Source organism: Hemicordylus capensis, chromosome 4, assembly GCF_027244095.1.
Source record: "Hemicordylus capensis ecotype Gifberg chromosome 4, rHemCap1.1.pri, whole genome shotgun sequence".
NCBI classification, from domain to species: domain Eukaryota; kingdom Metazoa; phylum Chordata; class Lepidosauria; order Squamata; family Cordylidae; genus Hemicordylus; species Hemicordylus capensis.
The window spans coordinates 147,282,081-147,300,149 of record NC_069660.1 but is presented as its reverse complement, the minus strand read 5'-3'; the positions used below and the strand labels follow the sequence as shown (position 1 = coordinate 147,300,149).

At 46.4% G+C, this 18,069-nt stretch overlaps 1 protein-coding gene across 1 annotated transcript; it reads right to left on the bottom strand.

Annotated features, from left to right (window-relative positions):
- Nucleotides 1-14,269: 14,269 nt before the first annotated feature.
- Nucleotides 14,270-17,350, bottom strand: LOC128325025 (uncharacterized). Its single transcript, XM_053250371.1, has 2 exons — nt 17,258-17,350; nt 14,270-15,234 (listed from the first exon to the last, which is right to left on the bottom strand). The coding sequence occupies exon 2, from the start codon at nt 15,192-15,194 to the stop codon at nt 14,436-14,438; it is 759 nt and encodes a 252-aa protein (XP_053106346.1). The 5' UTR covers nt 15,195-15,234; nt 17,258-17,350; the 3' UTR covers nt 14,270-14,435.
- Nucleotides 17,351-18,069: the final 719 nt, after the last annotated feature.

Below are 18,069 nucleotides of genomic sequence, written 5' to 3'. Positions count from 1 at the left end.
GGCTGCCTGTAGGCAGCCAACAAAGCCAACCGCCAAAAGGGGCCAGCCTTTGGGGCCAGGCCGTCGAGAGTGGGACTGAGGGCTGGCTGGATGGGTTATGCGAGGCCTTTCTGCAGGGATGTGTTTGGGCTCTCTTGAGTGGGATGGTGCTGGAAGTGCACCTGGCAGTTCTGGGGCAGCTATTACTATAGTGGTGGGGAGTAGAAGAATTGGCACTGGCAGAGCAGCTGGCCATTACAGGGGAAGGGAAATCAGTACTTTAGTAACTGTTTCCACTTCCAACTGCTATGTCAACTCTCAGGCCTTGGGGAGCAGCTCCAATTACCCACAGAGTCTGGCCTTGCTCCTCTGCAATGCCAGGTCAGTTCAGAGTAAGACCGTAATTGTCCACGATTTGATCATGGATGAGGGAGCATGTATAACTGAGCATGTATAACCTGGCATGTATAACTGAGACCTGGTTGGGGGAGGCGAGTGTTCCAGTGTGGGCTCAGCTTCTCCCTCCAGGTTATTCTGTCATAGAGCAGGCTAGAGGAAGTGGGGGGGGGGGGTGGAGTCCCTGTGGTCCATAAGAATACCATCTCTCTTACCAGAGCCCCTGTGAGACAGTTGACTTATAGTGAGTGCATATTTTTGAAGCTGGGAACTAGGTATAGATTGAAGATTCTGTTGGTGTACCATCCACCCCGCTGCCCAACTGACTCCCTTACTGAGCTGACGGAGCTGGTCGCAGAGTTGGTATTGAAGTCTCCTAGACTTTTGGTGCTGGGGGACTTCAACATCCACTTGGGGCCTGGCTTGGATGGACCACTACCTGGTTAAATTTGGTTTCACAGCCGCAATACACCCCTGCAGTGTTGGTGGACCTATTAGGATGGTCGGGCCGAAAAGGCTGCTGTACGCAGTAGGATTTTAAAAGGCCTTGGAGGATTGTGATGTTGGTGCAGCCAGTGATTCTGTCAATGCCCTGGTGGGAACCTGGAACAGGAAACTCAACAGGGCAGTAGACATGATTTCTCCTAAGCGTCCCTTCTGACCTGCTTCAATAATGGCCCCTTGGTATACTGAGGAGTTGTTGGGGCTGAAGCAGTTGGGTAGGTGACTAGTACACAAATGGAGGAGAACTCGGTTTGAATCTGACAGGAAGCAGCATGTGACCCATTTGAAGACTTATGCAGTGGCGGTATGTGCAGCGAAACACTGTGTTGGTCTGCACACATTGTGGCTGTAGGTTCATGCTCAACAGAGCTATCCCAGGTTGTGAGGAGTTTGGTCTCTGCTCCTTCTACTTCAAATCAGTCCCCGGGCTTGTTCTGCTGTGATACTTTTAATGGGTTCTTTACGAACAAGATCTCTTGTATTCGGGCTGACTTGGACTCCACTATTTCTGCAAGGAGGAGAAATGGAAGGGAGGTGTCCAGCAATCCTTCTTGCAGTATTAGGTTGGATCAGTTTCAATCTGTGACTCCTGAGGATGTAGACAAACTGCTTGGGGCAGTGTGGCCTACCACTTGTTCTCTGGATCCTTGTCCAACTTGGCTGCTTCCATCTAGCAGGAAGATTGTTGGAGGTGGCCTAGTTAATATCATAAATGTATCACTGAGGGAGGGTACGGTGCCTCCTTGTCTGAAGGAGGCAGTGGTTAGACCGCTCCTTAAGAAGCCTTCACTGGACCCCTTAGCAATGGATAGTTACAGGCCAATCTCCTTTGTTTGGACAAGTTAATTTAGAGAGTGGTGGCTGACTAGCTCCAGGCTGTTTTGGAGGAAACTGATTATTTAGACCCATTTCAAACTGCCTTTAGAGCTGGCTATGGGGACAGCCTTGGTCGGCCTGATGGAGGACATTTACCAGGGAACCGACAGAGGGAGTGTGACTTTGCTGGTTCTTCTGGATCTCTTGGCGGCATTTGATACCATCAACCATGGTATCCTTCTGGATCGCCTGGGGGAGTTGGGGTTGGGAGGCACTGCTTTTCAGTGGTTCCACTCCTATCTCTTGGGTAGATTCCAATGGTGGAGCTTGGTGACAGTTGCTCCTCAAAACGAGAGCTGTTATACAGAGTCCCTCCGGGCTCCATTCTGTCACCAATGTTTTTTAATATCTACATGAAACCATTGGGTGAGGTAATCAGGAGATTTGGTGCTGGGTGTTATCAGTTTGCTGATGACACCCAAATCTACTTCTCCTTTTCATCTTCAGGAAATGGCACCCATTCTCTAAATGCCTGCCTACAGGCAGTAATGAGCTGGATGAGGGAGAACAAATTGAAGCTGAATCCAAGCAAGATGGAGGTGCTCATGGTAGGGGCTCAGAATCTGAGGTGTGAGTTAGATCTTCCTGTGCTGGATGGGGTTACACTCCCCCAGAAGGAGCAGGTGTGCAGCTTGGGAGTACTCCTGGACCCAGGCCTCACCCAGGTATCTCAGGTGGAGATGATGGCAAGGAGTGCTTTCTATCAGCTTCAGCTGATTCGACAGCTGTGCCCATTCCTTGAAGAGAATGACCTCAAAACAGTGGTGCAGCAGCTGGTAATCTCCAGGCTTGACTATTGCAATGTGCTGTCCGTGGGGCTGCCTTTGTATGTAGTTTGTAAACTTCAGTTAGTTTGAAATGCAGCAGTCAGATTGGTTTCTGGGGCAACCCAGAGAGACCATATTATGCCTGTCTTGGCTGCCGATATGTTTCTGGGCAAAATACAAAGTGCTGGTTGTTATCTTTAACTCACCCCCGGTCTTAGGGTTAGACCATATTATGCCTGTTTTGAAACAGCTACACTGGCTGCAGATATGTTTCTGGGCAAAATACAAAGTGCTGGTTATTACCTTTAAAACCCTGAACGGCTTAGGTCCGAGTGATCTAAGAGAGCGCCTTCTTTTACATGATCCCCACCACACGTTAAGGTCATCTGAGGAGGTCTGTCTCCAGCGACGCAGAGGCAGGCCTTCTCTGTAGCTGCTCCTGGACTATGGAATGCACTCCTGGCAGAAATTCGTAATTTGAGATCATTGCTGTCCTTTAAGAGATCCCTTAAAACGTACTTATTTGGCCTGGCCTTCCAGTGTTTTAAATGATTAATTGTTTTAAATTGTTTTAAACTGTTGCCCTGATTTTCAGGGCTTTTAGTTGTTTTATTGGTTTTATTGTGTTTTAATAGTTTGATTATAATTTTTATTTGTTTTAATTATTTTTATCATGTTATGAACCGCCCTGAGCCATTTTGGAAGGGCGGTATATAAATCTAATAAATATAAATATAAATATAAATATAAATATAAATATAAATAGATAGATAGATAGATAACACCCTGCACCAAACCCCCTGATGATCTCTCTCAGCAGATTCATGTAGATGTTAAAGAGTATTGGAGACAGTATGGAGCCTTGTGGAACTCCATACAGTAACTCTCGCTTTGCAGAGAGTCTCTAAGTGACACCATCAGGAATCTACCCGAGAGGTAGGAATGGAACCACTGCAGAACAGTGCCACCCAATTCTTCCTCCCTCAGTTGAACCAGAAGGATAGGTTGATGGTTGATGGTTTTGGAAGCTGCCAAGAGATCTAAAAGGATAAGCAGAGTCACATTCCCTCTGTCATTACTGAACTGGAGATCATCCATCAGGCTGACCAAGGCAGTCTCAACCTCATAGCCCACTCAAAAACCAGTTTGAAATGGGTCTAGATACTGAGTTTCCACAAGGACTATCTGTAGCTGAGAGGTCACCACCCTCTCTAACCATGGGAGATTAGAGACAGGCTTATAGTTACCTAATTCTGAAGGGCCCAATGTAGGTTTTTTTTCCAAGTATGGTCTAATGATAGCCTCCTTAATACAAGGATACATTCTGCCTTCCCTCAGAGAAGCAGTTATGATCTTTACTAGACTCTCTCTGACAATCTGATTGTTAGATAAAATAAGCCAAGTTGGGCAAGGGTCAAGAGAGCAAGTGGAAGGATGCATAGTCCAGAGCACCTGGACACATCCTTAGTCTGAAAGTGATCCAGTTTGACCACATTTATTTATTTATTTATTTGTAAACAACTTTGGGAACTTTCGTTGAAAAGCAATATATAAATATTTGTCAAATTCATATTTGTATAAGAGGAGTTGCTGGATACCTTCATAACAGACTCTGCCCTAATTTTAGAATCCAGTTCAGCCTGGATATGAGAGATTTTGTCCATGAAAAAAAATCATTAAAAGCATCATAGCCGGTAACTGATGGTTCCAAATATGGATTAAAGGGGGAGGGGGCTTGTAATAGCCCTCTCACAACCCTAGACAATTGCTGGACATGAATTTGCAGATGCAAGGTGGGAAGAAAAGAATTGCGTCTAACCTTTAGACAGATTACCAAATTATCAAAGAGCTAGGTATTAGTACTAATGAGAGACTTCAACTATCCTGATATCTGAAGGAAGTGTAACTCTGTTAAAAATGAGATGCCCAATAAATTATTGATTTGCCTTGCTGATGACTATCTTTCAGAAGGTAGAAGAAGAAACAAGGAGATTAGCTATCCTGGACTTAATGCTTACCAAAAGGGAAGAATTGGTCAATGAAGTGAAAGTGGGGAGAACCCTGTGGGGGGTGGGGGGAGAAGTGACCACCATCTTAGGACTCATTATATTAAGGAACGTGGAAACTGCAAGAATTCAGTTTAGGAAATCTGTTTTTAATTAGTTCTTGGGTGGTGGGGGGAGGTAGAATTCCATGGCAAGAAATCCTAAAAATAAAAGATTCCAAAAGGGAGGGGAGAATATGAAATGCAAGATACTGATACCACAACTGCAAACAATTCCAATGAGTAGGAAAAAAGGGAGGCATCGAAAGAAACCAGTCAGATGTACGGAGAGATCTGAACAGCTGAGAAAGAAAAAGGGCAAATATAGGAAATGGAAGGAGAGGTAGATAACCAAGGAATAATACAAAAGAGTGGACCAAGCCTGTGGGGATGGTGTCAGGAAAGCTTAATCTCAGAATGAGCTGAGGCTTGCAAGGGATACTCAAAGCAACTACTGTATAAAGGGAGTGGGGTTTTTTGAGCTCTATCCACAATAAGAGAAAGGTTATGGAAGTGGTAGGTCTGTTGCTGGAAAAAGATGGTGAAGCCATTTGAATAGGCCCTCTGCCCAGTGGGATGCCTTTAGTCTTTATAGTTGTGCTGCAGCCTGGAATTGCTGGTCTGAGGCACTACAGGGGTCACCCACGGTCAGGCCCTTTTTGGCTAGGAAGTAAAAGCTCTGTCACGTGAGCTGCTAGGTGTGTGCTGCTGAGAATAGAACTTAGATGTTACAAAGGAAACTGGGCTATAACCAGCAATCAAAGCAGCAACTCAACTTGAATTCTCCCTCCACTCCCTCTCCCTCATCACCATGTAGTAATGGAAACACCCGACACAAAATCATCATGTCACACATCTCCCTTTCTCATTGGCATCCAATTAGATGGCGCAGGAAGCACAGCATTATGATGATGGCACATCGCATGTTTTCATTACTATTTGTAATGGGGAACAGTAAGGAAAAAACCTTGAAGCACAGTTGCTTTTTTTGGTCACAGCCCCATGTTCTTCATTACAGTTACTACAACCAGGGGCGTAGCAAGGTTGGAGTGGGCCCAGAGACAAGATTTTAAAATGCCCCCCCCCAAAGTCCAGGGCCTCCGCACACCCCAGGCCCCCAAGGATTTAAGTCTGATATTCCAAAATAAGTATGCTGCCTGCAAATACATTTCACTGCCTGCAAATACATTACACACACACATCACAATATATAGTGATATACATTGAGTACTATACATTTGTATTACTTTTAATGCCTAGAACACACTAGAAAGATGAATTATTAAAATGGGCCCCTCGCTGCAGATTAGCAAAGGAGACTTTCAACCATGCAGGGTGAGCCTATGTTTGTTTTCCCAGAATTCTGAACAAATTCAGTCAAGTTTGATTGCAGGAGGTTTTTCACAGGAGGCTTTTAAAGCCCTTTAAGACACATCTCCTCTGGAATGGAGGTGCTGCATTCACATGTTGGCCAGATTTACCCTGAAGTCCCTGCAAGTTATTGGGGAGCAGTTCACACACAAGAAAAATAAAATAAAAGCACCACACATGCTTCACAGTTCTCACTCAGACCTTCTGGGTTGCAAAACAACTTGAACATAAGTGCATTTATAAATGAATGAATGAATAAATAAAATTAATAAAATACTGTTCCAGAAGTTTTTGCAATTTTCTGCCATGAAACAAGCCACTTATAGGACTTTTTAGATAGTTTTTTTTAAGTCAGCAAATTTTCCAAGCTGTTTCAAAATAAATATTCAGAGACTTCTCGGTCCCTCCCCCCCCCATATCCAAGCCCAATGGCAAGCAGATCCCTATATATGGGGGGTGGGGGGTGGGGGGCGGGAAAGGTAACCACAAAAAGGAGTTCACACTCTACCTGGCAAATGCTGGTCTGGGTTAAGCAGGGCAGCAAGGGGTCTTCTGCTGCAGAGAACACTCTGGCTGCCTCCTCCTTCCTGGCTTGCTTGGGCCCTACTCGAGTTCAGGCTTCACTGCGGCCTACACGGAGGCCTCCGTGGAAGCCCCGCCCACCCGCCGATCAGCTGAGAGGCGGGAGAAAAGGAGCTCTTTGCAGCTTGCCTGCTGCTTCCATTGCGGCCAGCAGAACAAGCAGGAGAGACGGCAAAGAGGGCAAGTGACTGAGAGGCTATGGGGCTGGGCAGGGGGCAATGGGGAGTCACATGAGGTGCCTCTGGGGGGCCCCTCCAGGCAGTGGGGCCCCCAGACAACTGTCTCCCCTTGCCCTATCATTGTTACGCGCCTGACTACAACGTTCTCCCAGCCTTTCATTTGAAATGCTTTGAATGGGTTAATCCTTAAAATTGCCCCCATTGTTTAGTCTCATGCACGTGGGTTTTTTCAGCTCCTTCATCATATTAAACTGTCTATTTGGGTAAGAAGAGATCTGTTTGCACTGGAATTGCTGACTAGACCTGCTCTGGCACCCAGTATTCTATATAATAAGAATTGAAGGCTAAAGGGAATGCCCAGTCAGATAAAAGTCAGAATATTGAAAAGGTCAGAATAATAATCCACGTTATTACCATTCATATTCCAAATACCTGGTACCAAGATTATGAGGGCAATGGAGAATTTACCGAAATGACTCTATTAATATTCTATCATCATGCAATTTAATAGCCTTTTCCCTTTCCATGAAAGTCCCTTAATAGACATCATGATCATGAGTCTCTCAAGAATGGCTCTAGAGCTTTTAACCATGGGGAGTAGAACTCTTGGAGATCATCCTTAACTTTGAAAATAATGATCCATATAAAACTGAAGATATTTCCTCTGCTTTCTTGTTAATTGTATTGGCTCCATAAGACATTATTTGAAGGTCAAACATCTGTTGATAGTTGTCTTCCTTCCCAGGATTCACTGACCCAGGTTGCAACACAAACAGAAGGAATAATTACCCATATAAATATGAAAATCTACAATGCAGAACTTCCAAACAAATGTATTGGCTCTAGCTACTTCCTACACTATTTCCTGTGTAACCAAAGACAATGGGGCCCTTCACATGAATGCCTGCGTGGGCAGGCAGGAGGACAGGTGAGGAAAAAGGCAGGGTTCAACCTTCCTTCCCCCAGACAATCATGCTGGATCCTACCTGAGTTGGAAGACTACTCGGTGAAGAGCAGACACATTTTGGGGAGATGAGCAAGCTTTTCTAAGCATCTAGCCCTTCCCTCCTTCAAACCAACTAACAGGAGGAGGGGAGATTTTCAGGAGCTGGTTTCTCTTTAAGGGATAAGTCCTAGTCTCTCTCTGTGTGTTTGTAATCACAAGGGTTAGAGTTGCAAGGGTTAGCTAACTCCGGTGTTTGTCCTTGCAAGGGTTAGAATTTGTGAGGGTGAGGTAACTCCAGTGTTTGTTGATTGTTTCTGCCTGGAGGGGGTGGAGTCAGCTAGGGCTGTGGGAGGCCCCACATTCCTTTGACTCACATCCTGTGTCAGTTGGAAGACTACTCTCTACATAAGAGGTTTAGGGCTGAGAGCATAGCGAGCAGAGCATAGCGAACAGGACATAGGAGTTTAGCAGGAAGTGTGTGGGGGAGCCTGGAACAAGCCCCGGTGATCACAAGGAGACCGGTGGAGAAGAGAACGTAAGTACAAATCCCTTTCTCCTATTCTTGGGAAAGGCTGCTTGGACAGTAAATAGCTGACCATTACAGCTGAGACCTATCCTTCTAATAAGCTATCTCTAAATACTGTAAACAGTGAACAAAAACAGTATGAAGATAGAAGGCCAGCAGGGGAGGGGGCACTTCCCAGTGTATTGCACAGAGTGCCACATGTATGACTATTTGCCCCATGGGCAGAAGTCATGGGTGTGTGCTCAGTGCAAGGAGCTCCTGGCTCTCTGGGAACAAGTTTGTTCCCTCGAGACCAAGGTGGCAGATCTGGAGAAGCTCAGAGAGACAGAGAGGCATGTGGACGAGACCTTCAGGGATGTGATAGTGACATCCCACTCCAGGGCTTATAGCTCCTCTGCTGTCAGGGAGAATGAGGGTCTTGGGCAAGGAGGACATCGGTCTGAGAAAGAGGGAAATGTTCCTTTAGAAGGGACTCCTTCCATGGATGATGAGCCCATATCCTCTCGCACAGGGGATATTCCTCTGGGGGGTGGGGGCCTCCTTGTAGTAGGTGATTCGATCATTAGAGGTATAGAGAGAGGGGTTTGTGAGAGAGGGGCGTGTTGACTGCACAGTGACTTGCCTGCTTGGTGCGAAGGTTGCGGACATCAAGCAGTGTCTAGGTAGGCTCTTAGGCAGTGCTGGGGAGGAGACAGTTGTCGTGGTGCATGTTGGCACCAACGATGTGAGGAAATGTAGTCAGGAGGTCCTGGAAGCCAAATTTAGGCTGATAGGTAGCGTATTGAAGTCCAGGACCCCCAAGGTAGCATTCTCACAAATGCTACCTCTTCCACGCGCAGGTACAGTGAGACAGGCAAAGCTGAGGGGTTTCAATGCATGGATGAGACGTTGGTGCCGGGAGGAAGGGTTTAGATGTGTTAGGCACTGGGATACATTTTGGGGCAAGCAAGGCCTGTACAAAAGGGATGGGCTGCACTTGAACCAAGATGGAACCAGACTGCTGGTGCTTAAAATCAAAAAGGTTGCAGAGGAGCATTTAAAATGATGCCTGGGGAACAGCCGATGGGAGCTGGGCAGTATCCCGTTTGGCAAAAGCCATCATTTAAAGTGCGAGGGTGCAAAGGATTCAGATAAAACAGAAGGGGACAGAGCAGTACCGCATAAAGAGCAGATGGGAGACTGTGCCAGCTGGTCAAAGAGTCAAAAGATAGATAGCATACATCAGGTGAGAGATTCAGCATATAGGTGCTTATATGCCAGTGCCAGAAGCCTCCGAGCCAAAATGGGTGAGCTGGAGTGCTTGGTGGCTAACACAGAAATAGATATAGTGGGCATAACAGAAACATGGTGGAACAGTGAGAACCAGCGGGACACTGTTATCCCTGGGTATAAACTCTATAGAAAGGACAGGGAGGGGCATCTTGGAAGTGGAGTAGCACTGTATGTTAAAGAAGGCATAGAATCTAACAAGCTAGAAAACCTAGGTGGACTGGAGTCCTCCACAGAAACCCTGTGGGTGACAGTACAAGGCCTGAAAGGGAACGTGCTACTGGGGAAGTGCTATCACTCTCCTGATCAAAACGCTGACAGTGACTGGGAGCTGCAGCAGGAAATCAGGGAGGCATCAAGGAGAGGCAGGGCTGTAATCATGGGTGACTTCAATTACCCACACATAGACTGGGTAAATTCACAGTCAGGACATGACAAAGAGGTCAAATGTCTAGATACACTAAATGACTGTGCCCTAGAACAGCTGGTCTTGGAACCGACCAGAGAGAAGGCAACCTTGGATTTAATTCTGAGTGGCACCCAGGACCTGGTGCGTGATGTCAGTGTCATCGACCCTTTAGGGAACAGTTACCATAGTGCCATCAAATTCAGCATACATGTGGGGGAGAGAATCACCAAGGAAGTCATTTTGACAGACATTTTGAATTTCAGAAGAGGAAACTTTACTAAAATGAGGAGTATGGTGAAAAGGAAGCTGAAAGGGAAAATCAGGAGAGTCACTTCGCTCCAGAGTGCATGGAGTTTACTCAAAACCACAATACTAGAAGCCCAGTTAGATTGTATACCCAAAAAGAGGAAAGGTACCACTAATTCCAAGAAGATGCCAGCATGGCTAACGGGTACTGTCAAGGAAGCCATAAAAGGGAAGAAGACTTCCTTCCAAAATCAGAAGGCCTGTCCAAATGAAGAGAACAGAAAGGAACACAAACTCTGGCAAAAGAAATGCAAGGCAACAATAAAGGAGGCGAAAAGAGAGTTTGAGGAACATTTATCTAAAAGCATCAAGGGGAATAACAAAAACATCTTTAAATACACCAGAAGCAGGAAACTTGCCAGGGAGGCAGTTGGACCATTAGACAATGAGGGAGTGAAAGGGATTATTAAAGAGGATATGGAGGTTGCAGAGAAGCTAAATGAGTTCTTTGCATCCATCTTCATGGCAGAGGATACTGAGCATATACCTGTTCCTGAACCAGGCTTTTCGGGGATGGCGGCTAAAGAACTGAGCCAGATAGAAGTGACGAGAGATGATGTTCTAAACTGTCTGGAAAAACTGAAAACTAACAAATCACCAGGGCCAGATGGTATCCATCCAAGAATCCTCAAAGAACTCAAATGTGAAATTGCCCACCTCCTTGCTAAAATATTTAACTTATCCCTGCAATCAGGTTCTGTACCAGAGGACTGGAGAGTAGCAAATGTAACACCAATTTTCAAGAAGGGATCCAGGGGCAATCCGGGAAATTACAGGCCGATTAGCTTAACATCAGTTCCAGGCAAATTGATGGAAAGCAACCTCAAGGATAAAATTGTAAAGCATATAGAAGAACAGGCCCTGCTGGGAGTGAACCAGCATGGGTTCCGCAAAGGTAAATCTTGCCTCGCCAACCTTTTGGAGTTCTTTGAGAGTGTCAGAAAGTGTGTGGATCAAGGTTATCCAGTTGACATTGTATACCTGGACTTCCAAAAAGCTTTTGACAGAGTTCCTCATCAATGACTCCTGAGGAAACTTAGCAGTCATGGGATAAGGGGACAAGTACATGTGTGGATTGCTAACTGGTTGAAAGACAGGAAACAGAGGGTAGGTATAAATGGAGAGTTTTCACAATGGAGGGAAGTAAGAAGTGGGGTCCCCCAGGGATCTGTACTGGGACCGGTGCTTTTTAATTTATACATAAATGATCTAGAAGCAGGGGTAAGCAGCGAGGTGGCCAAATAGGCAGATGATACAAAACTCTTTCTGGTAGTGAAATCCATAACTGATTGTGAAGATCTCCAAAAGGATCTCTCCAAACTGGGTAAGTGGGCGACAAAGTGGCAAATGTGGTTCAGTGTTGGCAAGTGTAAAGTGATGCACATTGGGACGAAGGACCCCAACTTCAAGTATATGCTGATGGGAACTGAGCTGTCGGTGACTGACCAGGAGAGGGATCTTGGGGCCGTAGTGGACAGCTTGTTGAAAGTGTCGACTCAATGTGCGGCAGCTGTGAAAAAGGCCAATTCCATTCTAGGGAACATTAGGAAGCGGATTAAAAATAAAACTGCTAATAATATAATGCCCTTATACAAAACTATGGTGTGGCCACACTTGGAGTAATGCATAAAATTCTGGTCACCACATCTAAAAAAGGACATTGTGGAACTGGAAAAGGTGCAGGTGAGGGCAACCAAGATGATCAAGGGCCTAGAGCACCTTTCTTATGAGGCTAGGCTACAACATCTGGGGCTATTTAGTTTAGAAAAAAGATGACTGCGGGGAGACATGATAGAGGTCTATAAAATCATGCATGGTGTGGAGAAAGTGGATAGAGAGAAATTCTTCTCCCTCTCCCATAACACTAGAACCAGGGGTCATCCCATGAAACTGATTGCCAGGAAATCTAGGACCAGCAAACAGAAGTACTTTTTCACACAACGCATAATCAACTTGTGGAATTCTCTGCCACGAGATATGGTAACAGCCAACAACCTGGATGGCTTTAAGAGGGGTTTGGATAATTTCATGAAGGAGAGGTCCATTGACCTCAAGTGCATAGTCGGAGGGCTCTAGGCCACCTCTAGCCTTGGAGGCGGGGTGCCTCTGTATACCTGTTGTGGGGGAGTAACAGCAGGAGAGAGGGCATGCCCTCAACTCCTGTCTGTCGCTTCCAGCGGCATCTGGTGGGCCACTGTGCGAAGCGGGATGCTGGACTAGATGGGCCTTGGGCCTGATCTAGCAGGGCTGTTCTTGTGTTCTTATGTACCTTCCCCCAGACGATCACACCCACTCACAAGACCTGAGCTGCCGGGAGCAGCATGGAGCAACAGAGTCCGGCATTTGCTTTCCTAGCCTCCACATATCCCACAAACACAGTACCTTGTGGGGGTTCCTCCATCCAATGGGTGCTCTAGGTGGCCATCTCTGTGTCTCCTTGGCTCCATGGAGCCCAGGAGACACACAAGTCCAGAGCCAGGTTAAGCCCTTGCTCCTTTAACATTGGCTAAGAGGCTCGGGAGAGGAGTTAGGCTGGGTGGGAGCACTGGGAACTGCATGGACTAGGCTGCTCATGAGAACAGCCTCACTCTGTGCCTTTCTTTGATGATATTTCCTCTCATAGGTTAGACAACAATTCAGATGAGCCATTCCCCACATGATAAAGGCACATGCTGAGAGGACGTCATGACACGGGGGAAAGATTTCAGGACAGGCATACTGATGGTGTGTCCCCATCCTTAATTGTGTGGACTTGTTCAATTGGGGGGAGTATCATCCAAACCAACCCTCTGTCACCTCAGGAATCCTTGATTGAAGCACAGCAAATTACAGCATATAAACATTACAATAATACATGCATACATACTTACATACATACATACCTAACCAAGTTACAATGATTAGCAAACCAGTGCTTTGAGAGAAAACTATTTGTGATTTCAGGGAGCAGTAATTTGTTTATGCTTGGTTTTTTGGGTGCCTTCTTTATCAAGGGCCTGGTGCAGTCCATATGCGCATTACATCACGCGCATGGGGCATGGCTCAGGCTCTATAGGAGCCCAGAGAGCCAACTCCTTCCTCCCATGCCTCCCTCCCATGCCTGGGATGCCAAGAGCCCGGGCGAACTCTTTGCAGGTTATTTCAGGCAGCTCTGACTGCCCAATAGAATGTATTTCCCTTCTTCTCCCTCTCTGGAGGGAGAGAAAAGGGAAGACGTCCTGATAGGGAGCCGACCCTGTCTGAAATGAAGAGCTGAGAGCCCGTTCTGGCTTTCGGCAGCCCAGGACACGCCCCTTTACACATGACAAGGCATATGACAAGGGGGTGTAGCCTGGGCTGCCGAGAGCTGGAACGGGCTCTCTCAGCTCTTCATTTCAGGCAGGGTAAGCTGCCTAACAGCATGTCTTCCCTTTTCTCTCCCTCCAGAGAGGGAGAAGAAGGGAAATACATTATACTGGGTAATCAGAGCTGCCTGAAATAACCGGCAAAGGGTTCTCCTGGGCTCTCGGCGGCCCGGGCGTGGGAGGGGGGAGTTCGCTCTGGGCTCCTATGCAGCCCGAGCCACGGCCTTTCCCCATTGGCGGCCTGGGTTCTTTGAACCCTTTTGCCCAATGGTGGCTCCAACCCTGCTACCCAGTGCATATAGAATTGGCTGCCACAAAATGTGGTGGTGGCTACTAGCTCAGATGGCTTAAAAGCGGATTAGACAAATTCATGGAGGACAAGTCTATTAATGGCTGTTTGTTTTGATGACCATCGTAGAGGTCCAAAATGTCCCATTGGAGACCAGCGGGAGGCCGGAAAGGGGAGGAGGCTGCTGCAGACCCCTCCACAGCTGCATCAGTACCCTTCCAAGTCCCAGAGGTGATAAGTCTGCTATTTTAAAAAAATGTCCCTGGCACCCCCAAACAGGCCCTGAACTGGCTCAATTCGAGCCAGGCCAGGCTCCTCATTTGGGGTGCCAAAACCAAACATATCTGGTTCGGTTTCAGCCCAGTTTGGACTCAAACGTAACCGGACAATCCGGTTTTGTGTGCACCCCTATTTCCAGGTTCAGAGGCAGGATGCCTCTATATATCAGTTTGTTTATTTATTTATTTATTTATTTTTGCATTTTTATACTGCCTTTCGTTAAAAAGATAACCCCAAGGCGGTTTACAAAAGTTAAAAACATACAATAAAAACACAATAAAAACATCATGCTAAAAGTATAAAAACATATAAAAACAGGCATAAAACAATACAACAGATAAAAACATCCAGAAGCAGCAGTAAAAACGATTATGTAAAAGCCTGGGTAAAAAGCCAAGTCTTTACAAGCTTTCTAAAAGCCGTGATGGAGTCCGAGGAACGAATGGCCACTGGGAGAGCATTCCAGAGTCTGGGGGCAGCAACAGAGAAGGCCCTGTCCCGAGTGCACGACAGCCGGGCCTCTCTCATTGTCGGCACCCAGAGCAGGGCCCCTTCAGATGTCCTCGTCAGGCGGGCAGCAACCCTTGGGTGCAGGCGGTCCCTCAAATACCCCGGGCCCAAACCGTTTAGGGCTTTAAAGGTCAAAACCAGCACCTTGAATTGGACCCGGAAATGAACCGATAGCCAGTGCAGCTCTTTCAAAATGGGGATGATATGTTCCCAACGGGCAGCTCCAGATAAAACCCTCGCTGCCGCGTTTTGCACTAGCTGCAGTTTCCGGATATTCTTCAAGGGCAGCCCCACGTAGAGCGCGTTACAGTAATCCAGCCGTGACGTGACTAAGGCGTGGGTAACCGTGGCCAGATCTGCCTTCTCGAGAAAGGGACGCAGCTGGCGCACCAGCCGAAGCCATGCAAAGGCACCCCTGGCCACCGCCTCCACCTGAGCCTCCAAAAGCAGAGCCGGGTCCAGTAGTACCCCCAAGCTGCGTACTTGCTCCTTCAAGGGGAGTGCAACGCCATCCAGAACCAGTAAAATCTCCTCATCCCGATTGGCTCTCCTACTGACCAACAGTACCTCCGTCTTATCCAGATTCAATTTCAGTGTATTAGCCCACATCCAACCCATCACGGCCTCCAGCCTCCGATTCAGGACATCCACCGCCTCCCTAGGATCAGATGACAAGGAGAGATAGAGCTGAGTGTCATCCGCATATTGCTGACAACTCAGTCCAAGCCTCCGGATGACTTCTCCCAGCGGCTTCATGTCGATGTTAAACAGCATGGAGAACAAGACCGATCCCTGCGGGACCCCACAGGCCAACGGCCACGGGGCCGAGCAGTAATCCCCCAGCACCACCTTCTGGACCCTCCCCCCAAGAAAGGACCGGAACCACTGCAACGCAGTGCCTCCGATTCCCATACTCGCTGGGAAGTTGCTGGGAAGCAACAGCAGGAGAGGGCTGTTTGCCTACATGTTAACTTCTGGGCTTCCCAAAGGCATCAGGTCACTCACTGCTGGAAACAGGATACTGGACTAGCTGGACCTTTGGCCTGCTCCAGCAAGGACTTTCTTGTTTTCTTCACCAGCCACGGAGCTGGTAGGGGTGGCAGGAATCAGGGTCTGCCCAGCCCCCAGAAGTCCCAGAATGCCCTGTGTGGGCTTGCTGTTGCCTCCCAGTCGGGGATCTACTCATAAGACGCAGCAGTGTGGAGCTCCACCATGGTGACTCACGATCAACTAAATGAGGTTAGCGGAGCGCTCTCTCTGCTAACCTCGTTTAGGGGGGGGCAATTAAGTGGGCTAACTGCCAGGAGCTGCACAACTCCCAACAGTTCACACACACGGGGGAAACTGGGCTGGGCTCCCTTAGCCTGGTTTCCTCCATGCGTGTGAATAGCCTAATTGTATTATCCACAGATCCTGATTCATAGGACAAAATTCAATAATATTATTGGAACTCAAACATTTAGTGCTCTTAAAAGTTAAAAAGATTCACTAGCCCAGTGTTTCTTCTATATTATTGACTTTGTTTAAATAATATAAATTACACCACATTGAGGGCCAGCGATATATTTAGCATTATGTACTCGGCTGTGGTTGAAATCACTGACAGTACATTTTAAAGTACTTAGCACCCAGGAACAATTATATATAATAGCATGAAATTATGACTATTTTTTTAACCTAACTCTATCAGGCATCGGGGTTAGGATTGGGTGGTGGGTTTTTTGGTTTTTGGTTTTTTTTTTAAATTAGGGTTTCTTTAATTTTTTTGCAATTTGCTGTATTCATTTTAATTCAAATGAATCTGATGCACTTGTTCAAAATAACAACCAGCCAGCAACCAAAAACATAAAAATCTTGATTTTCTATACTGTTAACCCCTTACAGACTGCTACCAGTAATGTATGCTTCACAGTCAAGATGCCTTGCATTTGAGAAACCTACTTAGAGCAGAGTGAGTTTGCTTTCATATCACAAAATAGTTAAGGAATGAAGAAAGGGGGAATGTTGGGGGGGGGAATGCATTTACATTTGCATGTAAAATGCAAATCAAGGGCATAACTCCTGCCCATTAGACAGCTGCTAATGGAAGGGCACTCCATACGAGTTACTGAACCTTCCCATCATCCACCAGGCTCATAATCTACTCAATGTGCGTGGAGTGGGGCAGAAAAGATTCTTCCTGTGACCCCTGCTAACTTGGCAAAAAGGCACCTTTTACCATGGTGATTCTCTTTATTTAGCAGGGGGAGAGTAACTGGCCCTATCCACCCCCAGCACAGTACTTCCAGTGACTGTTGCTGGTGTGTATCTCATGTTTCTTTTTAGACTGTGAGCCCTTTGGGGACAGAGTTCCATCTTATTTATTTATTATTTCTCTGTGTAAACCGCCCTGAGCCATTTTTGGAGGGGTGGTATAGAAATCGAATAAACAAACAACCAAGACTGCCAATTCATTGGCCCAGTGCAAATTACACCCCCCCCCCGCATGCGCTGCATCTGCAGCAGGAAGGAGAAATGATCTCAGCAGTTCTTTAACTTTCAGTCACCTTCCTCTAGCCTTGTCTTCTCATTTCATTGAACTACTCCCTCTTCCCTGTCTTTCCTGCTTCCTTTGGCATGATCCTTTCTCAAGTCCCTGCATCCTGCCTCTATTCTACAGCTCTGGGTTTGTTCATTTTTACCTTAGTTTTTTTACCTAACTGCCTTCCCATCTTTAGAATCCAAGTATAGCAGGCAGTCATTGCAAGAGCCTTCATCCTCACCAGTTCCGCGGCACAACATCCCTTAGCATTTAACGATACAGATTGCCATTCTGTTTTTGCTGGATCCTCTTGGGTTCTCGATTAAGAGGAGAAGAAAAGAAGTATGTTATTTTGTTGATTAATATATCCCTTAGATAATTACCCAAGAATCTTCATTAGAAATGTGCCAATGTAGCTTTAACTATGGTGCCCTCAAAGTCCTGAGCAACACCTGCTTAGATCTCAGCCTTTGAGTCCAAGGAGGAAGGTGGAGGAGGGGATTTTTAAGCCAAAATTTTAAATGCCCCAAAATTAACATATAAATAGGAGCAGATGTTGCTTTCATAAAGGTTCTTAGTAACAAAAATGGCAGTCCCACACACTTGTGGAGAAGGCTTCTTTCTGGGATAATACCTTTTCTCCTTACCATGTTGTGGATGATTTGTACTACACCAGGGGTTATTCAGTATATATCTTATCAGCGCAGTCTGTCATTTTCTTTTCCTAGTTATTTTTGCTCCCTAAGTGTGAGCACTACCTTCTCTAGGGTCTGCTATGATCTAGAGTCACTTGACAGCATATTCCCATGTATTACAGCTCATTTTCAAATGCCAAATGGTTGAATTACAGCCTGCTAAGTGCAATTGGCTTTCTCTTGGTTCAGATTTTTTTTTCTTTAACAATACTCTGTTTCTGAATTAATGTCTTAGGACAGTGCTGGGAAATCAAGATATTCTTGCAGGTCTCTCTCT

What these genes read in the sequence shown, in the direction of transcription:
- LOC128325025 (XM_053250371.1), bottom strand. Translation starts at nt 15,194, where the DNA reads ATGGGTTGGATGTGGGCTAATACACTGAAATTGAATCTGGATAAGACG.